Below are 27,043 nucleotides of genomic sequence, written 5' to 3' on the forward strand. Positions count from 1 at the left end.
GGACAATGACCCTAAGCATACTGCTAAAGCAACACTGCTAAAGCAACCTTTAAATGTCTTGGAATATCCTAGTCAAAGCCCAGACCTCAATTCAACTGAGGTTCTGTGGTATGACTTAAAGATTGCTGTACACCAGCAGAACCCATTCAAGTTGAAGGAGCTGGAGCAGCTTTGCCTTGAAGAATGGGCAAAAATCCCAGTGGCTAGATGTGCCAAGCTTATAGAGACGGACCCCAAGAGACTTGCAGCTGTAATTGCTGCAAGAGGTGTCTCTCTCTCTCAAGAGGGGGGATGGTAAATAATTATGCACACTCAAGTTTAATTATTGTTTGTTTCACAATATAAAATATTTTGCATCTTCAAAGTGGTAGGCATGTTGTGTAAATCAAATTATATAACCCCCCCAAAAAATCCATTTTAATTCCAGGTTGTAAGGTAATAAAATAGGACAAATGTGAAGGGGGTGAATACTTTATGAGAGTAGATTCTCAGCACTAACATGAAAACTAAATACAGGCAGAGACTGAGAGTGCGCTGACACTGGTGCTAGAGGGGGTATGCAGCTGGAGGTTGAATGTTTGAAGGTGTACGGGACTATAAAATGTTTGGGAACCACTGCTTCACAGGATTGTCTCCCCCCCCACCACCACCACCGACGCTAATGGAGTCGGTGCAGCCAGCTGGTTTTTTCACGCATCGCACCAACAGAAATAACAATTTTTCTGGTAAGAAGAGGGGCGGGGGTTATGCCTTATGATTAACAAGACGTGGTGTGATCATAACAACATACAGGAACTCAAGTCCTTTTGTTCACCTGACTTAGAATTCCTCACAATCAAATGTCGACCGCATTATCTACCAAGGGAATTCTCTTCGATTATAATCACAGCCGTATATATTTCCCCCCAAGCAGACACATCGCTGGCACTGAACTAACTTTATTTGACTCTATGCAAACTGGAAACCCCTTATCCTGAGGCTGCATTCATTGTAGCTAGGGATTTTAACAAGGCTAACCTGAAAACAAGACTCCCTAAATTGTATCAGCATATCGATTGCGCAACCAGGGCTGGTAAAACCCTAGATCATTGTTATTCTAACTTCCGTGACATATATAAGGCCCTCCCCCGCCCTCCTTTCGGAAAAGCTGACCACGACTCCATTTTGTTGCTCCCAGCCTACAGACAGAAACTAAAACAAGAACCTCACGCACTCAGGTCTGTTCAACGCTGGTTTGACCAATCTGATTCCACGCTTCAAGACTGCTTTGATCACGTGGATTGGGATTTGTTCCGCATTGTATCCAACAACAACATTGACGAATACGCTGATTCAGTGTGCGAGTTAATTAGAAAGTGTATTGATGATGTCGTACCCATAGGAACGATTAAAGCATTCCCAAACCAGAAAACATTAAGTGATGGCAGCATTCGCGTGAAGCTGAAAGCGCGAGCCACTGCTTTTAAACAGGTCAAGGTGACCTGAAACATGACCGAATACAAACAGTGTAGCTATTCCCTCCGTAAGGCAATCAAACAAGCCAAGTGTCAGTATGTCGACAAAGTAGAGTCGCAATTCAACGGCTCAGACACAAGAGGTATGTGGCAGGGTCTACAGTCAATCACGGATTACAAAAACAAAACCAGCCCCGTCGTGGACCAGGATGTCTTGCTCCCAGACAGACTAAATAACTTTTTTGCCCGCTTTGAGGACAATACAGTGCCACTGACACAGCCCACTACCAAAACCTGCGGACTCTCTTACACTGCAGCCTGCATGAGTAAAACATTTAAACGTGTTAACCCTCGCAAGGCTGCAGGCCCAGACGGCATCCCCAGCCGCGTCCTCAGAGCATGTGCTGACCAACTGTCTGGTGTGTTTACGGACATATTCAATCAATCCTTATCCCAGTCTGCTGTTCCCATATGCTTCAAGGGGGCCACCATTGTCCCTGTTCCCAAGAAAGCTAAGGTAACTGAGCTAAACGACTACCGTTCCGTAGCACTCACTTCCGTCATCATGAAGTGCTTTGAGAGACTAGACAAGGACCATATCACCTCAACCCAACCTGACACCCTAGACCCACTCCAATTTGCTTACCCCCCAAATAGGCCCACAGACGATGCAATCGCAACCACACTGCACACTGCCCTAACCCATCTGGAAAAGAGGAATACCTATGTGAGAATGCTGTTCATCGACAACAGCTCAGCATTTAACACCATAGTACCCTCCAAACTCGTCACCAAGCTCGAGACCCTGGGTCTCGACCCCGCCCTGTGCAACTGGGTACTGGACTTCCTGGTGGTGAGGGTAGGTAACAATATCTTCACCCCGCTGATCCTCAACACTGGGGTCCCACAATGTTGTGTTTTGAGCCCTCTCCTGTAATCTCTGTTCACCCATGACTGCGTGGCCATGCACGCATCCAACGCAATCATCAAGTTTGCGGACGACACTACAGTGGTAGGCCTGGTTACCAACAACGACGAGACTGCCTACAGGGAGGAGGTGTACACATCACGGACAAACTGAATTGGTCCACCCACACAGACAGCGTTTTGAAGAAGGCGCAGCAGCGCTTCTTCAACCACAGGAGGCTGAAGAAATTTGGCTTGTCACCAAAAGCACTCACAAACTTCTACAGATGCACAATCGAGAGCATCCTGTCGGGCTGTATCACCGCCTGGTATGGCAACTGCTCCGCCCACAACCGTAAGGCTCTCCAGAGGCTAGTGAGGTCTGTACAACGCATCACTGGGGGTAAACTACCTGCCATCCAGGACGCCTACACCACCCGATGTCACAGGAAGGCCATAAAGATCATCAAGGACAACTACCCGAACCACTGTCTGTTCACCCCGCTATCATCCAGAAGGCGAAGTCAGTACAGGTGCATCAAAGCAGGGACCGAGAGACTAAAAAACAGCTTCAATCTCAATGCCATCAGACTGTTAAACAGCCAACACTAACATTGAGAGGCTGCTGCCAACACACTGACTCAACTCCAGCCACTTTATTGATGGAAAAATATATCACTAGACAATTTAAACAATGCTACTTAATATAATGTTTACATACCCTACATTACTCATCTCATATGTATATGTATATACTGTACTCTATATCATCTACTGGATCTTTATGTAATACATGTATCACTAGCCACTTTAAACTATGCCACTTTGTTTAGACACCCTACATTACTCATCTCATATGTATATACTAAACTCTATACCATCTACTCCATCTTGCCTATGCCGTTCTGTACCATCACTCATTCATATATCTTTATGTACATATTCTTTATCCCTTTACACTTGTGTGTATAAGGTAGTCGTTTTTGGAATTGTTAGATTAGATTACTCGTTGGTTATTACCGCATTGTCGGAACTAGAAGCACAAGCATTTCGCTACACTCGCATTAACATCTGCTAACCATGTGTATGTGACAAATACATTTGATTTGATTAGATTTTTAGTCTCCTCAACTTGTTCAACAGCAACCCCATACATTACAAAATTCAGCTGAGGTCTAGAACTTATGGAATGATTTGTACCAAATACAAGGCTCTTAGTTTTAGAGATGTGCAGGACCAGTTTATGACTAGCCACCCATTCCAAAACAGACTGCAACTCTTTGTTAAGGGTTTCAGTGACTTCATTAGCTGTGGTTGCTGCTGCGTATATGGTTGAATATGGTTGAATCATCAGCATACATGGACACTTATGCTGTGTTTAATGCTAGTGGCAGGTCATTGGTAAAAAAAAGAAAAGAGTAGAGGGCCTCGAGAGCTGCCCTGCGGTACACCACACTTTACATGTTTGACATTGGAGAAGCTTCCATTAAAGAAAAGCCTTTGAGTTAAATTAGATAGATAGCACTGAAATCTAACAGTACAGCTCCCACAATCTTCTTATCAATTTATTTCAACCAATCATCAGTCATGTGTGTCAGTGCAGTACATGTTGAGTGCCCTTCTCTATAAGGATGCTGACAGTTTGTTGTCAATTTATTTACAGAGAAATAGCATTGTGTTTGGTCAAACAACAGTTACTAAGAGCTGGCTGCCAGCTTATAGGTCTGCTGTTAGAACCAGTAAATGCTGATTTACTGCTCTTGGGTAGCGGAATTACTTTGGATTCCCTCCAGACCTGAGGACAAAGGCTTTCCTCTAGGCTAAGATAAAAAATATGACAGATTGGAGTGGCTATAGGGTCAGCTACCATCCTCAGTAGCTTTCAATCCAAGTTGTCAATGCCAGGAGATTTGTCATTATTGATCGATAACAATAATATTTCCACCTCCCCGCATTATCTTTACAAAATTCAAACTTGCAATGCTTTTCTTTGATTATTAGTTTATTTTATGCATAAATACAATTCCTCACTGTTTGTTGTTGGCATTTCCTGCCTAAGTTTGCTCACTTTGCCAATGAAATAATCATGAAAATAATTGGCAAAATCAAATGGTTTTGTAATTTGTCTTTCTGCCCATAATTTCATTTAAAGTATTCCAACATATAGCCACCGTATATCACTGATCTTTGCTTCATAATACAGTTTATTCTTCTTTTTTGTTGAATTTAGTCACATCATTTCTCAATTTACAGTAAGTAAGCCAGTCAGATGTGCAGCCAGACTTATTAGCCACTCCTTTTGCCCCCGTCTCTTTCAACCATACAGTTTTCCAATTCCTTATCAATCCATGGAGCCTTAACAGTTCTAAAAGTCAGATTCTTAACAGGTTCATGTTTATCAATAATTGGAAGAAGCAATTTCATAAATTCATCAAGTGCAGTGTCTGGAAGCTCCTCATCAATCACATCAGACAAACAAATATGTATTAACCTCATCCACATAAGAGTCACAGCAAAATATTTTGTATGATCTCTTATACACTATTTTAGGCTTAGCTGTTGAAACTTTGGCTCTCCTGGATATAGCCACTATATTGTGATCACTGATTCCAATTGGTAAGGATAGAGCTTTAGAAAAAAGTTATACAATATTAGTAAAAATGTGATCAATACAGGTGGATGAACTTGTTCCTGTAGTGTTTCTAAATACACTGGTAGGTTGTTTAATAACCTGAACCGATTACAGGCACTGGTTACAGTAAGAAGCTTCCTCGTGAGCAGACAGCTTGATGAAAACCAGTCAAAATTCAGGTCCCCAAGAAAGTAGACATCTCTGTTCACATCACATACAGTATCAAGCATTTCCATTTCACACATATTATTTAGAGACTGACTGTTAGCACTTGGTGGCCTATAGAAACACCCCAAAAGAAAAGGCTTTAGATCCTGCATCCACACTTCAATAAGCCTTGACATAAGATCTTCTCTAAGTATGACATGGAATTGGCTCTGAATATATACAGCAACACTTGGTTCGCGGACCATAGGTTGAAAACTACTTGGTGTGGACAGTACGGCTAACAGCCCTAAGAATGTTTCTACAGCCCAGGAGAAGGCAGAGAGAGTGAGAGAGAGGGAGCAGCAATAACGAGAGCCTAATCTTCTGAATCCTGTGAAATCCAGCCTCTCAGACCATTACCCCATATTCACAAATAATGACAGAGAGAAAAACCTCCCTCCACTCTCTGCTCAGCCTAATCATCAGATGTTTTTTCCATTGTTACTTCATTATTTCCTATGCCCCTTATATCCCTTTTATAATCCGTCTTTAATGAAACATAAATGCTTAAGAGTTTGACTTGAAACTAACGGATTGAGGTAAAGGGTGTTGGAATTGAAAGTATCAAATGGGCATTGATTCAAACATTGAGGACGCGATAATGAGGATCCTAGACATTTAAGAAGCATTCCTATTCGGCCATTGCACTTCAACCAACACGTGGCAGTTTATCTGACCACTGTGGATAGGGTAGAGTAGGTTCAGGAGCATGCCTCACATGCTCTACCTGCTCTTTCTCCCTGTAGCCAATTACATTGGAGCAGTTTCCTTGGAGACAAACAGTTCAACCCTGCATCCTAATATGCCATTGATGTCCTCTGCAGGAGGTCTGAAAAATGGGCATTTGCCTGGCCTTCGGGGAGAGAGGAGTCTGACAGTGACACACGTTGCCGCAATAGGATTTCAAGGAATACAAAGTCTTTTAGCATGTCTATCACCTCTAAATCACCTCTAAATCACCTCTAAACCTAAATATATTTTAAAGTGGGAAACACAAACCCTGTTCACTGTTACCTGTTGCACATTGTAAGGTTAGATGTCCTTTCCATTAGAAGTATTGTTCATGGTCCCCCACAACCCCCCCCCCCCTCTCACGCTCTCTCTTTCCCTCTCTCTGATAGACCATAGAAAGGGTTAAGGTGGTCCATTGCCATCACACCAGAGGAGGCTGCTGAGGGAAGGACGGCTCATAATAATGGCTTTAACTGCGCTAATGGAATGGCATCAAACACATGTCAGCTGACATCATATACATTCTTCAGGCGAAACCTGTCTGTAAAAAAATGTCTGTAAAATGTCATCAACTGACCCGCAGTGAGTCTATACTGCTCTGTCTCATTCAACAGCCACCTTAATTAAACATCTGTGAGAAAGAGAAAATATCCTCACACTCACCGCAGACGAGTTCTACTTGATATCACTGGCTCAAATCCAGCCAGGCATACCCACCTAGACACATTAGAAGAACAGGTGTTATTACAATGAGCTCTGATCTATATGCTAGCTGACAGTAGGTGTGATTGCAATGCCTAAGTAGATGTGTGCCATTATAGATCAGTGACAGGGTGTTGGTCACACTGTGAAACTAAGAACAAGCTGCTTCTTATTAATCTGATTGAGTGAATGATGATCAGGATTGATTGATGGTTCATTATATAACGGGTGGGTCCAATCCTGAATGTTGATTGGTTAAAACTGCATTCCAGTTGGTGTCTATTCAACAAGTTACCACTGGCTAAATCTATGTTGATAAAATGCCTATTTACTCTGTTCCCTCTGACTGCGAAATCCACTGTCTCATCAGCCCAGCCAGGCAATTTATTAACTTGTTCTCCACTATAGAGGGCTTGCAGCTGGTGGCCATGTTGGAAGAGCGCCACATGAATTCTTCTGACAACAACAGCCGAGTGGCTATCCCAAACTGCATGATAACAGTGCCTAAAACTATTTGATTCATCACCTTCATCTTTTTCTGTAGAGTATTTGGCTGCTCTAACAAGACAGGAAAGGCAACATGGGAAAAAAATGTTTTCAGATTCATGAAACAACATCGGTGACACCAAGATAAGACTCAAGAACTTTCAGAAAAGCAAAGAAACTTTTTTGCCCGTCAAGACCTGATCCCAGACAGTAACGGGTCTGCTACGATCATTTCATCACTTGTAAGTCAAGTCTGATTGATCTCGAGCTTAGTTTAGCTGTTATGCTATCCAGGTGTTAAAAATAACACTAAGTTAGACAAAATTAGCTCGCTAGATAGCTTGTAGTCTAGCAATTAGCATGTGTCGCATGAGTTTTGGTATTTGGTATTTCATTAGGATCCCCGTTAGTTACAAAAGCAGCAGCTACTCTTCCTGGGGTCCACACAAAACATGAAACATAATACAGAATTACATAATACAGAACATCATTAGACAAGAACAGCTCAAGGACAGAACTACATACATTTTTTTTAAAGACACATGTAGCCTCATATGAGAGGCTAATAATGAGTTAAACGTTTTGGGAATGCTATTTTTCAGCATAAAAATAAGCTTCTATAACAAAGGATTGCACGCCTCTATCATCACATTTGCAGACTAACTTAAACCTACTATTCCTAATGTGATGAGTAGATTAGATAGTGATAATTTAGGCTTTTAATAAGCACGTAGTGGCATAGGTTTATCGGCTATATCAGAGAAATTTCCTTTGCATGGGAAAAATTTGGCCTTTGATAAACATTTCATGCAATGGTACTACACTTTATATGACTGGAGAAATGAGCTAAATCTTTTTTAATACGATGGTAGCCTAGGCCTGCTCTACTGGTACTGACAACAGATCAATAAAAATGACCTTGTCTTGAATGCAACCATGTAATCTAGGCCTATGAAAAAGGGGTCCTGGCTAAAAGGGATCCAGCTATTGTCCAAATAAATTTTTTTGTGCATTTTAGCTTGTTTGTCTGGGACTACAACAAAAGTGTGCTGTTGGGGGTACTCGGGGACCGGATTTGGGAACCACTGCTTTAGGCCTATGGCTGCATTGGTGTTGCATGCCACTATCAGCTGCAAAATGGGTTCACATGGCTGATATTCTGGGAAAAAATAGTGACAATCAAATAAAACTAATCGGAGCGCTTATGACTAAACAATTTGGTCATTTTCATTTGAGAATAGAACACAGAAACAGACAAATTAGAGACAGATTCCCCTCTTTATTGCAGGATCGTGAGCTGTGATTAATCAACATCAACACTAGTTAATCTTGAATTATAATTAAGTTAAGAATTATGTCACGATCGTTGGAAGCATACTCAGACCAACATGCAGCGTGATCTGGGTTCCACATCTTTTTATTTAAGTAAGTGAACCACACAACAAAAGAATAAATGAAACGTGACGACAATGGAGTGCTAACAGCCATCTACACATAAACAAGATCCCACAAACACAGGTGGGAAAAAGCTACTTCAATATGATCCCCAATTAGAGACAATATTACCAGCTTCCTCTAAATGGGAATCATACAAAATCACCAACATAGAAAAACAAAACTAGAACCCCAAATAGAAATAATAAACTAGACTAACCCCCAGTCACGCCCTGACCTACTCTACCATAGAAAATAAGAGCTCTCTATGGTCAGGACGTGACAAATTAAAACAAGTTTAAACACCTAACTTCAAAATAATCAACATTGTAATATTTTTTATTTATTTCACCTTTATTTAACCAGGTAGGCAAGTTGAGAACAAGTTCTCATTTACAATTGCGACCTGGCCAAGATAAAGCAAAGCAGTTCGACAGATACAACGACACAGAGTTACACATGGAGTAAAACAAACATACAGTCAATAATACAGTATAAACAAGTCTATATACAATGTGAGCAAATTAGGTGAGAAGGGAGGTAAAGGCAAAAAAGGCCATGGTGGCAAAGTACATACAATATAGCAAGTAAAACACTGGAATGGTAGTTTTGCAATGGAATAATGTGCAATATAAGTATACAAGTATGCTAACTCAGATGGAGCGACAGGTAGCCTAGCGGTTAGAGCGTTGGCCTAGTAACCGGAAGGTTGCAAGTTCAAACCTCTGAGCTGACAAGGTACAAATCTGTCGTTCTGCCCCTGAACAGGCAGTTAACCCACTGTTCCTAGGCCGTCATTGAAAATAAGAATTTGTTCTTAACTGACTTGCCTAGTTAAATAAAGGTAAAATAATATTTGAAAAAAGATGTAAAGTTTAGACATTCTAGTAACAAGTAGGCTATTATTACATAAACATAATTTTAGGTGAATAAATAAAAGTCAAAACAGGAAGTGTCCAACCTCGCTCAACCGTTCCCTGATCTACTGGGTTAGCAGACTTATGTTTCAGCCCAGCAATAGCTTACTTTATTAACTAATTAGGTTTGATACATTGAATCAGGTGAGTTTGTTATGCTGGTGAATGAGGACCCAAAAGCGACTTAACGAAAACAGAGTCTTTATTCCAGTATATGACAAAAGTAATAATCCTGGATATATCAAGGAGAAAACAAAACAGGAAAAACTGAAATCCACTCGTAGTTGCGAGGACTGACTGGAGACTCGACCATAGACTGCAGGTTGCTTCGGGAAGGCACCGACCGTAGCAGACTAAGACACCTGCTCACACGCAGCATCTGAAGAAGGTAAAACACGACAGGGCGAGACAAGGACACAGAACAGCGAACATCATACAAGGATCCGACAAGGACAGAAGCGGAAAACAGAGGGAGAAATAGTGGCTCTAATCAGAGGGCAAAATAGGGGACAGGTGTGAAAAGAGTAAATGAGGTCGTAGGAGAATGAGGAACAGCTGGGAGCAGGAACGGAACGATAGGGAGAGAGAGCGAGAGAGGGAGAGAGGGAGGGGAAGAGAGGGATAGAAAGAGGGAAAGAACCTAATAAGACCAGCAGAGGGAAACGAATAGAAGGGAAGCACAGAGACAAGACATGATAACCAATGACAAAACATGACAGAGTTAGTATTGGGCTGGAACAGAAGCCTGCACACCCAGAGTGGTTGGTATGCTCCAGTAGTGATAAGTTTTTTGTTGACAAAATGTGCCAACATCCATCATATACAAGGATGTATGTACCCTTATTCTCTTGGGACCTCTTCATCTGCAGACAGGTTTTGACAGCTCTCAGTATCTGAGGACAGAAAACATCACTTAGAAACAGGCTGCATTATACTCAAGTTCGGCAGCCCTGAATATTATGTTGCTATATCTCTATGTACACAGTTTTTCTCACTAGGGACTAGTTTCATAAGAGAGTAGTTTCATAATGTCCTCTGACAACGTTACCTGCCCTACCCAGAGTAGCCTACTCTCGCTTCTCTGACAGCTGGAACTGCTAGCTTATTCTTTCACCCTCTTCCATGGCTGTTTGCTAGCTACCTATCAACCTAGCTAGATAGTTACAAATGCATTTGGAGCTACTACGATAAATTCATCAACATAGTTCATAACTAGTTATTAGGAAATTAGCATGCTGGTGATATTAAATTATTGTAGCTAGCTAGCTACACAGTCCAGCGGGACCACTGTCAACAACTTCCGGTGAAATTGGAGTGTGTGCAATTCAAATAAATGATCATAAACATTATAGATACTAAACATCTAGGCACATATAAGTGTCTTATATCACTTAAAAGCTTAAATTATTTTAAATCCAACTGCAATGTCCGATTTACAATAGGCTTTACAGCAAAAGCATGCCATGCGATTGTTTGAGGACGGTGCCCCACATCAAAATATTTTTCAACCAGCACAGGTTTCATAAATTCACAAATATCAACTAAATATTCGCTAACTTTTTGAAAATCATCCTCTTATTTGCAATCCAAAGGGTCCCAGCTACAACATGCAGTGTCGTTTGGTTAGATAAAATCCTTCTTTATATCCCAAAAAGTAAATTTAGTTGAAACTATCAATTTGAGTAATCCACTCTTTCAACATGCAGAGAAAGGAATCCGAAAAACTACACCTAAACTTTGCTTCAAAATACATTTCTATTAAAGCCTCAGGTACCCTAAAATGTAATTAAACTAGAATATTTCATACGGAAAGAAGAATGTTCAGCAGGAAAGCAAAATTAGCAGATGCGCGTCCTCTTCGTCGCGCGCTCAAGCACGGATTTCCAAACTGGTGTCGTACTAAAATAGATATCTCTTCTTCATTATTCAAGTTACAAGCCTGAAACCTTTAACAAAGACTGCTGACTTCTAATGGAAGCCGCTATGGAAGCCATAGCTTTCCATTGTAAGAGCATGGGCTCTCAAAAACAAAATCATTCTGGTGGGTTTTTCTTTGGATTGTCTCCTACCATATCTATTGTGTTATAGTCCCATTCATTAGTTTAACATTTCTACAAACCTCAAAGTGTTTTCTATCCAATGGTACCAATTATATCCAATCATGGCTTCTGGGCCTGAGTAACAGGCAGTCTACTTTGGGCATGTCAAGCAGGAGGAAATTGAGAAAAAAGGACCCTAGCCTGAAGAAGTTCTAACGAACATTACGTGAGCAGCTCATTTGAGTTAGCCTGCACACTAAGTTTCTGTAGCAAGCTAGCTAATAATACATCATTTTTGATCACTTTCATCATATACAGCACCAGTCAAAAGTTTGAACATACCTACTCACTCAAGCTCTTTTCTTTATTTTTACTATTTTCTACATTGTAGAATAATAATGAAGACATCAAACAATGAAATAACACATTTGGAAGGATGTAGTGTTAAACAAATCAAAATATATTTTATATATGATATTCTTCAAAGTAGCCACCCTTTGCCTTGATGACAGCTTTGCACACTCTTGGCATTCTCTCAACCAACTTCACCTGGAATACATTACCAACAGTCTTGAAGAACTTCACACATATGCTGAGTACTTGTTAGCTGCTTCTCCTTCACTCTGCGGTCTAACTCATCCAAAATCATCTCAATTGGGTTGAGGTCGGGTGGTTGTGGAGGCCAGGTCATCTAATGCAGCACTCCATCACTCTCCTTCTTGGTCAAATAGCCCTTACACAGCCTAGAGGTGCGTTGGGTCATTGTCCTGTAGGAAAACAAATGATAGTCCCACTAAGCGCAAATCACAGTGGGAACCACACATGCAGAGATCATCCCTTCTCAAATTTTGACTCATCAGACCAAAGGAAACATTTCCACCGGTCTAATGTCCATTGCTCGTGTTTCTTGGCCCAAGCAAGTCTCTTCTTCTCATTGGTGTCCTTTAGTAGTGGTTTCTTTGCAGGATTTCGACCATGAAGGCCTGATTCACACAGTCTCCTCTGAACAGTTGATGTTGTGATGTGTCTGTTACTTGAACTCTGTGAAGCATTTATTTGGGTTGCAATTTCTGAGGCTGGTAACTCGAATGAATTTATCCTCTGCAGCAGAGGAACTCTTGGTCTTTCTTTCCTGTGGCGGAGAGAAACCTCCTGTGGCGGTCCTCATGAGAGCCAGTTTCATCATAGTGCTTGATGGTTTTTGCAACTGCACTTGAAGAAACTGACACCTTCATGTCTTAAAGTAATGACGGGATTGTAATTGGTCTTTGCTAATTTGAGCTGTTCTTGCCATAATATGTACTTGGTCTTAGGGCTATCGTCTGTATACCACCCCTACAACACAACACATGAAGATGGTTGAGAGAGTGAGTGTGAGTGTGCAAAGCTTTCTTTAATCCAAAGGGTGGCTACTTTGAAGATGTCAAATATAAAATATCTATATACTTTTTTTGGATACTACATCATTCCAAATGTGTTATTTTATAGTTGTGATTGTGTTCACTTTTATTTTACAATGTAAAAAATAGTAAAACTAAAGAAAAACCCTTGAATTAGTAGGGTTGTCCAAACTTTTGCCCGGTACTGTATTCACTTACTTGAATAGGTTCTCCCACTGCCTCTGTTTTCTGGGTCCTTAGAAAAACTAAATAATTGGAAATCTTCCTGAAATTTCAGGTGGTAGCAAAACGCAGCCCGCCAATCTGGAAGATTGGAGGACTTTCAACAGACTGAGTTTGGTTTTCCAACATGGAGCTTGGTGCAGCTGCTAGGTGATTTGTGATGCAACTTCAAGCCCTCTATAAAATCATCTAGATGTTATATCCTATTTATTCTAGCATTGACTAGATTTGTATAAACCCTGCTGTCTGTCTCTCCAACATCTGCAACATTTGTTTCAATATTAAATTCAGCTGTGCGATAGAAATGAACTTGTCAGGAGTTATTTAGAATAAACGACTGGGTCATGTCCACAGATACAGAACAAAAATACTACTGTGAGTGTCCATTGGGCACTGGTTGAGTCAGCGTTTCCACGTCATTTCAATGAGATTACGTTGTACCTATGTGGAATAGACGTTGAATTGACATCTCTGTGTGTGGCTAGTTTGTCTGCACCAGTCAAAACTTCAATCTGTCATTTCTTTGCAAAGACGGCGGAAAGGATAAGGTGCACAAACAATGATTTGAGGGGATGTGATAATCTTTTCCCGTCCAATTTTGAAAGCGTAAGAGGAAACAGGCCCATTACCTGTCTGAGATGCCCAGAGTGTGTTCAGTTTGAGAGGATCATCAAGAGGCTGACCTGTATTCGTCTCTCCTGATAGCTACTAAAATAGAAAGACACAATAAAACATTTTCAAAACTCTGAAAAATCATACTGAACTTTTCATTTTATGAAGTAGACCAGTTTACAGATGAGACAAATGCGTTTGCTGTCAATGGCAGCTGCCTGTTCCTGCTCGTTTCAAATCATTCATGACTGAGTTAAAAGATAAACAACTTTAGTAAAAATGTTATACTTTTTCATCTATGCTATTATTCTGTGTGCAGATAGAGCTATTAGTTTCTGTGGAACATTAGAAGCTTTTGTACACAGTGTGAGTAAGGAATAGCGATGGAGAGTGCAAATGTCACTAGCAGTCTAGACTGTTTGTCAGAGAGAACCAGCTACACTTTGTATTGTCAAAGGTGGATCTTTCTAAGCTTTATTTCTGTAAACCAACTATTTTCTCATTTTTTTTCCTCTCATAAAATGTGCTAAAAAATATATGAGAGAGAGAGAGAGGAGCAAAGATCGCATTAATGAGAGCTCTTTTATAAAGAAAGATTACAGTTTTGAAACTCCAGTAAAAGTGCTGTAACTGCAGTAAAAGTGCTGTAACTGCAGTAAAAGTGCTGTAACTGCAGTAAAAGTGCTGTAACTGCAGTAAAAGTGCTGTAACTGCAGTAAAAGTGCTGTAACTGCAGTAAAAGTGCTGTAACTGCAGTAAAAGTGCTGTAAGTAAAAGTGCTGTAACTGCAGTAAAAGTGCTGTAACTGCAGTAAAAGTGCTGTAACTGCAGTGAAAGTGCTGTAACTGCAGTAAAAGTGCTGTAACTGCAGTAAAAGTGCTGTAACTGTAACTGAAACTACAGTAAAAGTGCTGTAACTGCAATAAAGTGCTGTAACTGCAGTAAAAGTGCTGTAAGTAAAAGTGCTGTAACTGCAGTAAAAGTGCTGTAACTGCAGTAAAAGTGCTGTAACTGCAGTAAAAGTGCTGTAACTGTAACTGAAACTACAGTAAAAGTGCTGTAACTGCAGTAAAAGTGCTGTAACTGCAGTCGACTGTGGTATTTTGGACGCAGTAATTGCAGATTAACTGCAGTTATACTGCACTCTGTCTGCAATATTTTTTAGTAAAGGATCACAGATATCCCTCCTCTCAAATGAGAAGACAGTGTCTAGAGATGTGTAGAAGACAGTGTAGAAGACAGTGTAGAAGACAGTGTATGAAGATGTGTAGAAGACAGTGTATGGAGATGTGTAGAAGACAGTGTAGAAGACAGTGTAGAAGACAGTGTAGAAGACAGTGTATGGCGATGTGTAGAAGACAGTGTATGGAGATGTGTATGGAGATGTGTAGAAGACAGTGTAGAAGACAGTGTAGAAGACAGTGTATGGAGATGTGTAGAAGAAAGTAAATGGAGATGTGTAGAAGACAGTGTAGAAGACAGTGTAGAAGACAGTGTATGGAGATGTGTAGAAGAAAGTAAATGGAGATGTGTAGAAGACAGTGTAGAAGACAGTGTAGAAGACAGTGTATGGAGATGTGTAGAAGAAAGTGTATGGAGATGTGTAAAAGACAGTGTAGAAGACAGTGTAGAAGACAGTGTCTAGAGATGTGTAGAAGACAGTGTAGAAGACAGTGTAGAAGACAGTGTAGAAGACAGTATATGGAGATGTGTAGAAGACAGTGTATGGAGATGTGTAGAAGACAGTGTATGGCAGTGGAGTGTCCTCAGAGGAGGAAGGGGAGGACCATCCTCCTCAGTGAATTTCATAAAAATAAAAATAATTAAACATTTAAAAAGTAGATCAAACTTTTACTAAATATATTCACGTCACCAAATAAATTAATCAAACGCACTGCTTTGCAATGAAGGTATATTGTAGCCTCAATAGCACTCTGTAGCACCATGGTGTAGCCAGAGGATAGCTAGTTTCTGTCCTGCTGTGGGTACATTGACTTCAATACAAAACCTAGGAGACTCACAGTTCTCACCCCCTTCCATAAACTTACAAAGTAATTATGACAACTTCTGGAGGACATCTTCCAACCTATCAGAGCTCTTGCAGCATTAAATAACTTTATCCACCCAATCAAAGGATCAGAGAATGAATCTAGTACTGAAAGCAAAATATACTGCTAGCTAGCACTGCAATTGTTTTTTATTTTTTATTTAACTAGACAAGTCAGTTCAGAACAAATTCATATTTACAATGATGCCAAACCGTAACCCGGTGATGCTGGGCCAATTGTGTGCCACCCTATGAGACTCCCAATCACGTCTGGTTGTGATACAGCCTGGAATTGAGGGTCTGTAATGACGCCTCTAACACTGAGATGCAGTATTTTAGACCACTGCGCCACTTGGGAGCCCCCCAAAAATGTGGTGAGTAGTCGACTAAAAGAGAAAGATGGTAGTTGAACAGTTTTGAACAAATTAATTTCTTCATAAATGAAAGAGAAGCAAGACAGAGGGAGCTAGCTATATTTCTTTGTATTTTTTTATTTCACTAGTTTAACTTAATCAAATACCCGGCTCAAAAAGAGAGGGAAGCAATGCTAGTTAGCTGGCTATGGCTAACCAACACTGGAACTACTGTACTGTAGGATGTTTACTAATGTGTTAGTTCTCGTAGGTATGTTGGCCATGACATTAGCTAATATGGTGACAACGATGTAGACTTTGTGTAGAGGTTAGCGGTTATGATGTGAAGGTTTGGCTTGGAAAGGTTTTTCACCTGGTCATAGACAGCTGATGTGTTGTGCACTGAAGTCCACAAGTGAAGGGAAAGGGTGAGAGGAAGAGTGTATAGATGCCAGAAGGAGTTATATATCGGGGTGTATTCATTCCACTGTTGAAAAACCTTTCTTAAACGGAAGCAAACGGAACAAAACGGGGATAAACATACCTGAATTTGTCCAATTAGAAACACTTGTTAGCAACTTTTGGACTAATGATTAGCTAGATGTAGGCAAGAGTGTGCAAGAAGGTATTGAATGTGTCAATGTCTGTCACCTTGATTACACAAATTTCTTTTGACCTGTGCACCTGCGTTGTAAACTTTCATTCATAGGCTAGGTTGTCACAACCTCCTGATGGGTAGAGGAAAAATTTGAGCATCATGAAGTAGCCTAAACCTATCGATGCTGTATTGAGCTGGGTGAATGAAATATTAATGACAGTCATCCAATATGCTGTAACAGAAATAAGGCCATGCTCATAAAAAAAAATCAGCCTCATCTTAAACGGCCTCATCTTAAACGGTGTATGGTGGTATATAAGAAGTAAGAAATTATATTTTGCTCCCTCAGATCTTCAGCTCCCAAGACAGTAATGATCTATGCATGTCCATTACCGCATCAGCTCAGACTAAAAGCTCAACATCTCTGTCCAGAGTCACTGTTTAGAAACAAGAGAACTCTGAAGCTGATCTCCCTACTAAACAGAGAAATCCTATGCTAATCACAAAAACAAGTTGGACAAGTGTAATTTCAAAACACCAGCAAAACTTCACCCCCAATGACACACCATTGAATGGATTATGCTAAATTGAATACATATTTTAAAGGTGTATACAGACATTTCCTGTTCAGTGTGTAATGTGCCAAGCTGTTTTCCCTGCAGTTGCCCTGGGGGATCTCATAACCCACACTAAGCAGGGTTGTGATGCATGTCTGCCCATACTCTATTGTAATTAATTCCAGTCCTTTTGGCTTTCTTTCTCCTCCATTAATCTGCAAATTTAATTAAGGTCCCACTTGCTGTTGTGGTTTTGCTTTTGCAGGGAGAGAGACACCTACAGTATGGTGCAGGGAGAGAAATACCTACAGTATGGTACAGGGATAGAGAGAGAGAGACCTACAGTATGTTGCAGGGAGAGAGAGACACCTACAGTATGGTGCAGGGAGAGAGAGACACCTACAGTCTGGTGCAGGGAGAGAGAGACACCTACAGTATGGTGCAGGGAGAGAGACCTACAGTGTGGTGCACGGAGAGAGAGACACCTACAGTATGGTGCAAGGAGAGACACCTAGAGTATGGTGTAGGGAGAGAGACACCTAAAGTATGGTGCAGGGAGAGAAAGACACCTACAGTATGGTGCAAGGAGAGAGACCTACAGTGTGGTGCATGGAGAGAGAGACAACTACAGTATGGTGCAGGGAGAGAGAGACACCTACAGTATGGTGTAGGGAGAAAGAGAAACACCAACAGTATGGTGCCAGGAGAGAGATATACAGTATGGTGCAGGGAGAGAGAGAGCTACAGTATGGTGCAGGGAGAGAGAAACATACAGTATGGTGCAGGGAGAGAGAGACCTACAGTATGGTGCAGGGAGAGAGAGCAAGAGACCTCCAGTCTGGTGCAGAGAGAGACCTACAGAATGTTGCAAGGAGAGAGACCTACAGTATGGTGCAGGGAAAGAGAGAGCATGGAGAGAGAGACCTACAGTATAGTGCAGGGAGAGAGAGACCTACAGTATGGTGCATAGAGAAACATCTACAGTACGGTGCAGGGAGAGACACACCAACAGTCGGTTGCAGAGAGAGACATACAGTATGTTGCAGGGAGAGAGACACCTGCAGTACAGTGCAGGGATAGAGAGACACCTACAGTATGGTGCAGGGAGAAAGAGAGCAAAAGACCTATAGTGTGGTGTAGGGAGAGAGAGACACCTACAGTGTGGTGCAGGGAGAAAGAGACACCTACAGTGTGGTGCAGGGAGAAAGAGACACCTACAGTATGGTGCAGGGAGAGAGAGACACCTACAGTATGGTGCAGGGAGAGAGAGACACCTACAGTATGGAGCAGGCAGAGAGAAACCTACAGTATGGTGCAGGGAGAGAGAGACCTACAGTATGGTGCAGGGAGAGACCTACAGTATGGTGCAGGGAGAGAGCGAAAGACCTCTACAGTATGGTGCAGGGAGAAAGGGACACCTAGAGTAATGTGCAGGGGGACAGAGACACCTACAGTATGGTGCAGGGAGAGAAAGACACCTACAGTATGGTGCAAGGAGAGAGACCTACAGTATGATGCAGGGAGAGAGAGTCAGCTACAGTATGGTGCAGGGAAAGAGAGACCTACAGTATGTTGCAGGAAGAGAGAGACCTACAGTATGGTGCAGGGAGAGAGAGACATACAGTATGGTGCAGGGAGAGAGAGACCTACAGTACGGTGCAGGGAGAGAGAGACCTACAGTATGGTGCAGGGAGAGAGAGCAAAAGACCTACAGTATGGTGCAGGGAGAGAGAGAGAGATACCTACATTATGGTGCAAGGAGAGAGAGAGATACCTACAGTATGGTGCAGGGAGAGAGAGCAGGAGACCTACAGTATGGTGTAGGGAAAGAGAGAGACACCTACAGTATGGTGCAGGGAGAGAGAGAGACACCTACAGTATGGTGCAGGGAGAGAGAGACATACAGTATGGTGCAGGGAGAGAGAGACATACAGTATGGTGCAGGGAGAGAGCGACCTACAGTATGGTGCAGGGAGAGAGAGACACCTACAGTAATGTGCAGGGGGAGAGAGACACCTACAGTATGTTGCAGGGAGAGAAAGACACCTACAGTATGGTGCAGGGAGAGAGTGACCTACAGTATGGTGCAGGGAGAGAGAGACCTACAGTATGGTGCAGGGAGAGAGAGACCTACAGTATGGTGCAGGGAGAGAGATACCTACAGTATGGTGCAGGGAGAGAGTGACCTACAGTATGGTGCAGAGAGAGACATACAGTATGGTGCAGAGAGAGACATACAGTATGGTGCAGGGAGAGAGAGACATACAGTATGGTGCAGGGAGAGAGAGACCTACAGTATGGTGCAGGGAGAGAGAGCAAGAGACCTCCAGTCTGGTGCAGAGAGAGACATACAGTATGGTGCAGAGAGAGACCTACAATATTGTGCAGAGTGAGAGACATACAGTATGGTGTAGGGAGAGACCTACAGTATGGTGCAGAGAGAGAGACATACAGTATGGTGTAGGGAGAGTGAGAGACCTACAGTGTGGTGCAGGGAGAGACCTACAGTATGGTGCAGGGAGAGTGAGAGACCTACAGTATGGTGCAGGGAGAGAGACCTATTGTGCAGTGAGAGAGACCTACAGTATTGTGCAGAGTGAGAGACATACAGTATGGTGTAGGGAGAGACCTACAGTATGGTGCAGAGAGGCATACAGTATGGTGCAGGGAGTGAGAGACCTACAGTGTGGTGCAGGGAGAGTGAGAGACCTACAGTATGGTGCAGGGAGAGTGAGAGACCTACAGTATGGTGCAGGAAGAGTGAGAGACCTACAGTGTGGTGCAGGGAGAGACCTACAGTATGGTGCAGGGAGAGTGAGAGACCTACAGTGTGGTGCAGGGAGAGACCTACAGTATGGTGCAGGGAGAGAGACCTACAGTATGGTGCAGGGAGAGACCTACAGTGTGGTGCAGGGAGAGAGACCTACAGTGTGGTGCAGGGAGAGTGAGAGACCTACAGTATTGTGCAGGGAGAGAGACCTACAGTGTGGTGCAGGGAGAGACATACAGTATGGTGCAGGGAGAGTGAGAGACCTACAGTATTATGCAGTGAGAGAGACCTTTGGAACCATTTTGTTGGAGCTGTAAACGGTTTGATGGTTGCTTTCAACATCAGACTTTTGGAGTGATGGGAATGCTTGGCAAAGCAGAAAGTTGGACAAACAAACAGGCTGCTGGAGGTCATCCAAAAATTAAACTCCTCCTCCGTTCCATCCATCTCCATCTATTCCTCCTCCTCTCTTTCATGGGTGTCTATCTCTCGCTGGTGTATTTCAACCTCTCTTTCACTTCATCTGTATCAGATATTTAATTGTTAGTGTCTCACCCCCATCTTACCTTTTTGTCTCCTCTCAACAGAACATGCTGTATTCTCTGGGATGTCGTTGGGTGGTCAGCACAAACATAATGCTGATTAGAAAACCAAACATAACCTGTTGCATCACTAATATTAATTCCACGCTTGTAAGGGAAAATGTCATTCAAGAGCACAAACAAATCTAACATGAATATAAATTATTGCTACTGCGGTAAAGAAATCCGATCGTTCAGCAATCAGCATGATGAATTGCGTAAAAAATATTCACATTTTATTTATATTCTCCACAAAAGTATGCAGTCACAAAACATATGTGAAATGTGTATTAACAACACAAACAGGGGAGAAAACATACCCAGAATCTTTAACAGAGTTTTAGCATTGTAACAGTGGTTGGATATTGAATGAGGCATATATGTAGTTATATGTAGAGTCATATTAACTGGTTACCAGCTTCGGTACACTATATTCACTAAGTCTAGTATATAAATAACTGCAGGCCATATGGTTTCCTTTTAAAAGATAGTTAAGAGAGGTGAAAAAGCGGTCAGAGATGAATTTATTTGAAATGAAAGAACAAAGTTAATCTGTGAGTTATGCACAGTTATTCACTCGGTCCTTAGAAATATGTTCACTAACAAAGTAGTTGAAATAAAAACGGACCGCAGTCGGAGGAAACAATAAGAGAGCGCTTTCTTCTGAACAACTCCGACGCTTTATAAATAAACACATTATATTTAGCTCGTTTGACACACGTGACAAGGCTAGAGAACAGGGATACCATTTAGAAACGTTGTCTTTGCACTGGATCGAGTCCACAGTTATGAACGAAAGGTGTCAAAGTGTCTTTAAAAAATGCTGTGCCATATTTAGAGTTAAAAAAAATACATACTATGCCAGACAATGAAGATTAAAATAGTCTTTGTGAATACTGAGACTGTAGCATTGTGTAGTTTGGCTGGTGGCTATACAAAGATGGGTGGTTGAGGACTAGCAGTCTAGTCCTCCTGGAGGTGAGGTGGAGTCTAGTCCTCCTGGAGGTGAGGGGGAGTCTAGTCCTCCTGGAGGTGAGGTGGAGTCTAGTCCTCCTGGGGGTGAGGGGGAGTCTAGTCCTCCTGGAGGTGAGGGGGAGTCTAGTCCTCCTGGAGGTGAGGGGGAGTCTAGTCCTCCTAGGGGTGAGGGGAGTCTAGTCCTCCTAAGGGTGGGGGGGAGTCTAGTCCTCCTAAGGGTGGGGGGGTCTAGTCTAGTCCTCCTGGAGGTAAGGGGGAGTCTAGTCCTCCTGGAGGTGAGGGGGAGTCTAGTCCTCCTGGAGGTGAGGGGGAGTCTAGTCCTCCTGGAGGTGAGGGGGAGTCTAGTCCTCCTAGGGGTGAGGGGGAGTCTAGTCCTCCTAAGGGTGAGGGGGAGTCTAGTCCTCCTAGGGGTGAGGGGGAGTCTAGTCCTCCTAGGGGTGAGGGGGTGTCTAGTCCTCCTAGGGGTGAGGGGGAGTCTAGTCCTCCAAGAGGTGAGGGGTGACAGTCTAGCAGTCTAATCCTCCTGGGAGTAGTCTAGCAGTCCAGCCCCTCACCCCCATGAGGACTAAAGGCAGATTCAGAGGAAGCAAGACTCAGAGGGACCAGACAGACAGCTGTTGTTCAGAATCTTCAATAGAAACAGGGAATAAGGTTGTGGCAGCAGGAGGCGGAGTCTATATCAACAGTCCAAAGGTTCATCCTCTCCTATCTTTCATCTATACGAGTGGGAAATAAATTGCTTTCCAATTAGCGGAGATATAAGGGAAGGAGACAAGCTGCACCCTATGAGTGATGATGACAATGATTATGGTCAGTTTGGTCTATATGGCACAGTCGTCCTGAGAGGCGGGGCTGAAGGCTGAGCTCCAGAGTGTATCCAGGCAGTTGACGAGGATGAGCGTTCCCGTCAGATGTTTCCAACGCTTGGTGATGGGGCTCTTCATCTTGTCCAGGCCCATGTGGAGCTCCTGGATCACGTCCCGGTAGCTGTCCCCAATCTGGGCAGCCCACGTCAGTAGGAAGTCATAGGCTGGCTTCCACATGGCCTACACAGGGAGGAAGAGAGAGGTGGCGATTGAAGGGAGCATATTGGACTGACAATAGATCACATGGGAATTGCATGCTGTTTTCTGATGTTTCTATGGTAATAATTAAATAAACTCAGTGACCCTGTGATTAGATTGCCTGCCCTGAGGTTGGAAGTTCGATTCCCCGGCCGCTTCATACCAAAGACTGTAAAAATGGGACTCAACGCGTCTCTGCGTCGCACTCAGCATTAAGGATATAGATTGTAAGGCCCTGTGGTAGACTAGCGTCCTATCTGTCCAGGGGGTGTACTTGTACATCAAGCTGCCTCACGCTACAGAAACAGGAGATAGGCTCCTGCTCCTATGGGCTGTTCTAGCTCGCACAAGCAAACGCTCGTGCAAGGTTATTTACTTACTATGGTCATAATGATGTTGTTGGCTTACCCACAGTGCAGCACAGGGAGAGATAAGGACAGAGGACGATGTGGGGTGGTAATTGAAGGGTATACATATTGAAGTGAGGGTGACAATAAAATCACATGGAAAACGCATGTTATGCTCCACCAGTTTAACAATGGTTATTGTTTTCTGACATTCATACTATATCAATCCAAAAGTATGTACAGCAAAAAAAGTCTTTAACCATTTCCAGTTCACAGGTCATGTCATTTCCAAAAGCTGTGTGTAGTATTTCAATAATGCCAGATCAGAACCTAGCCTCACCTCGTTGTCCACCACTCCGTTCCTGTCTCTGTGCGGTCCCTCGTATGCATCCAGCTGCAGACGGGACACTTTGGATAGCCTTTCAGCCAGTTCCCGCCACCTCCCAGCCACCTCCACCGCCGTGGTCAGCAGGACAAAGTCCATCACCAGCCTGGCCACCAGGCCCTGGCAGTCCATCTTCAGCAACGCCTGAGGGGGGAAGACAAGAGAATGGTTAAAAAATAAAAACACAAACTGTACATTCTTGCCAGTACAATTCCACGAGATAGCTGGTCAGGACAGGATAATATACAAAACCCACAGGAACAAACACACACAAGAACACAAGATTAAGAGTTTTGTTTCTTGGATATGCTTCCCATTGATCCTAAATATCCTCTTTCCCATAATCTCAAATCTGTGTAATTTTCCATAATCTCAAATCTGTGTAATTTTCCATAATCTCAGGTCTGTTATTTTTCAGATGTATTCCGGTGGGCCTGATGGGAACAGAGCCTCTACAGCGGTAGGCACCACCTCACCAGGAGGGCTACAGCATTCCAGAGCCATGCAGGCTCCAACTCTCTGGCTCTCTGGGCACCACCTCACCAGGAGGGCTACAGCATTCCAGAGCCATGCAGGCTCCAACTCTCTGGTTCTCTAGGCACCACCTCACCAGGAGGGCTACAGCATTCCAGAGCCATGCAGGCTCTAACTCTCTGGCTCTCTGGGCACCACCTCACCAGGAGGGCTACAGCATTCCAGAGCCATGCAGGCTCTAACTCTCTGGCTCTCTAGGCACCACCTCACCAGGAGGGCTACAGCATTCCAGAGCCATGCAGGCTCCAACTCTCTGGCTCTCTGGGCACCACCTCACCAGGAGGGCTACAGCATTCCAGAGCCATGCAGGCTCCAACTCTCTGGCTCTCTAGGCACCACCACGCCAGGAGGGCTACAGCATTCCAGAGCCATGCAGGCTCCAACTCTCTGGCTCTCTGGGCACCACCTCACCAGGAGGGCTACAGCATTCCAGAGCCATGCCGGCTCCAACTCTCTGGCTCTCTAGGCACCACCTCGCCAGGAGGGCTACAGCATTCCAGAGCCATGCAGGCTCCAACTCTCTGGCTCCAGCTAGGTACAGTAGCTTTTCTATGCTGCTGGGCTGAGAGGAGGAGAGCGATTTGTGTTTGATTAACTCAGCGATAGGCAGGAGAGCAGACCAGGGGACAATGTGCCAGAATGGAGCACAGCAAACAGCAGAAAACCCATACTACTCAAATGGAGAAAGAGACCTTTGACTGGCTAGCACTGTGTAAAATGGCCTGTTTCCAAGTGTAAATCAGAGAATATCTTTAATGATAAGAAGTAGAAAAGCAGTATTGAGAAGTCAGAACAAAAACAGTCTTACCAATCGGCTCTGGAAGGTCATGGATATTTACACACGCTAATAGCCTCTAACAGCTTGTCTATTGTCCTCATATCACGGCCCAGCTCAGCTCAGCAGGCAAACTACTCCAAACATGTATTTAGTAGGTTTATAACCTAGTACATATTTTTTTTCATGTCTTAACAAGAAGTATAGACTATAAAGTTAATATATGGTATATATGGTTTCTATATTCATACAATCAATAAAGGTCTAATATCAAATCAAACTTCAATTAAAACTATTTGAATTACATTTAAAATAGTAACACACTTAAAACAATAACATGAACATGTGAACATTCATGTGCCTTAATAACAAACTTGTATGCAATCTGTAAATAAGAATAAAATTGTTCAAATTGCGAGTCCAGTTGGTTTAGCCACAGAAAACGAAAGCAACCTTCCCGCTAGCCATGATTGGCTGAGATAATGAGTGGCCTGGACATGCTGAGAGATGAGTTTGGCCATATAGCACGCTTCTGTCTATTTGAGCTGGTCAGTATATATTGGTACTCCTGTCTAACGCTGATTTTAACTCGGGTATTAAAACTGCATACGTGTTGCTTTCCACTTTCTGGAGGACTGAGTTCAGTGGAATTCGAGTATGATAGCTGAGGAGATGGAGAAAACACCTATCTCCGGATTACATCTTCAAACTAAGGGCAACCATGGCATCTGCAACTGGAGACGCATCCATCTATAAAAAGGGGTTTCATTTCAAGTTAAAGTGTACTGTTAGCCAACTAACGTTAGCTGGCTGGCTCGCTAGCTAACATTACATGTATGATCTTATTATACGTATCTCAGAACCATTTGCTTGGCTAGTTAACATTGAACCTGGTTGGTTAACTACCTGCAGATTCATGCAGGGTAGTAACATCATGAGTTGGGATTATGGTTCATTGTTCATCTTAACAAAATAACCTACTATGCAAGTAACCAATTCGGGTGCGTTCGTAAATTCAGTCTGGCCAATTAAGACTATCGTCTGAGTGTGGCAGAGTGCAGAATAACTGAAGAATTTACGAACGCTCATCACCCGTTGAATATGGCCGGTGTCAGTAAACGTTGGCAAAAAAAGCAGAATTACATTATTTCCAGCAGCACAGTTACAGTCACCAATGCTCTGGATAACATGAAAACAGCCTAACCATCTCTGCTTGTACAAGTAAAATGGTCAGAGTTGGGTGTTCTCTCATTTGTGTCTGGAAGTAGCTAGTTAATGTTAGCCAGTTAGCTTGGGTGCTTGACTGCCATTGTGAAGTCAGAACGTTTGGATCAACCCTATTCATCGGCCAGAGCGTCCAGCGTGCTCTCTGAACGGTCCGAGAACAAAACTCTCTGAATTTACGAACTGACAATCTGACAGCACAGCTGCAGTCACCAGCTCTCTGGAAAACATAACAGCCTAACCAGCTCTGCTAGGGTGAGTAATGTACAGTGAGCTGTTCTGTCTGGAAGTAGCTAGCAAGTTTGCTTGGGTGCTTGACTGCTATTTGTTTTTTTTATATTATTATGAACAAAACAAATACAAGAATACATAAACCTAACACACAGGGGTATTACATATTGAGATACATTTTCAATTCGTCAAAAAGTTTTATGGTACATATTGCTTTTTTGTTTTTACACTTACACTGATCATTTCAAAAATAATATTTAAATTCTATGTGAAGAGGGGTTTGTCTTCCGCCCACTTCATTTTATGGATAAAGAATCTGCCATGAAAAATAAACAAATTAACAATGAAAGTTCAAATCAGGGTCCATATAATTTCAATCAAAATAAAACATAATATCAGTCTTTCAAACTAACATTAATACTAGTTTATTTGAAAATAAAATCTTCTAACTCACGCCAAAATCTTCTGACATAAGAACAGTCCAAAAATAAAAAGGTCAAGAGTCCCGAGTCACAAGCACAAAATACACATTTGATATCAATAGCTATTTTGAATCTGTTTATAACAAAGGTCTTTACAGGGGTGCTTGACTGCTGTTAGTACTGAATGCTCTGATCAACCCTTAAAGAGATGGGTGTGGCTAAAGCTTAAGAGAGTGTGAATGATGCCGAATGTGAGTAGACAAAGAAGGGCTCTCCAGTAATAGTACCAAAACATTCAAAGGCCATTTTATCGAAAAAGGAAGTTTACAAGTTTAATCAACTTTCAAAGCAAAATGACTTTTCCATTGTTCTTCAAATACAGTGTATTATATACCATTTTGTAGCTCTGTGAGGCTACATTAGACCGACTTGAGCCG

At 42.6% G+C, this 27,043-nt stretch overlaps 1 protein-coding gene across 1 annotated transcript in view; it reads right to left on the reverse strand.

Annotated features, from left to right (window-relative positions):
* Positions 1-20,863: 20,863 nt before the first annotated feature.
* LOC123989302 (SH3 domain-binding protein 4) overlaps positions 20,864-27,043 on the reverse strand; it is an 81,164-nt gene continuing 74,984 nt past the window's right edge. The window contains exons 4-5 of the mRNA XM_046327940.1: positions 23,376-23,564; positions 20,864-22,670 (exon numbers count right to left, since the gene is read on the reverse strand). Coding sequence (XP_046183896.1) covers positions 22,446-22,670; positions 23,376-23,564 — 414 coding nt within the window. The 3' untranslated portion in view covers positions 20,864-22,445. The remainder of the gene's footprint in view (positions 22,671-23,375; positions 23,565-27,043) is intronic.

Source organism: Oncorhynchus gorbuscha, linkage group LG01 (genome assembly GCF_021184085.1).
Source record: "Oncorhynchus gorbuscha isolate QuinsamMale2020 ecotype Even-year linkage group LG01, OgorEven_v1.0, whole genome shotgun sequence".
Classification (NCBI taxonomy): Eukaryota; Metazoa; Chordata; class Actinopteri; order Salmoniformes; family Salmonidae; genus Oncorhynchus; species Oncorhynchus gorbuscha.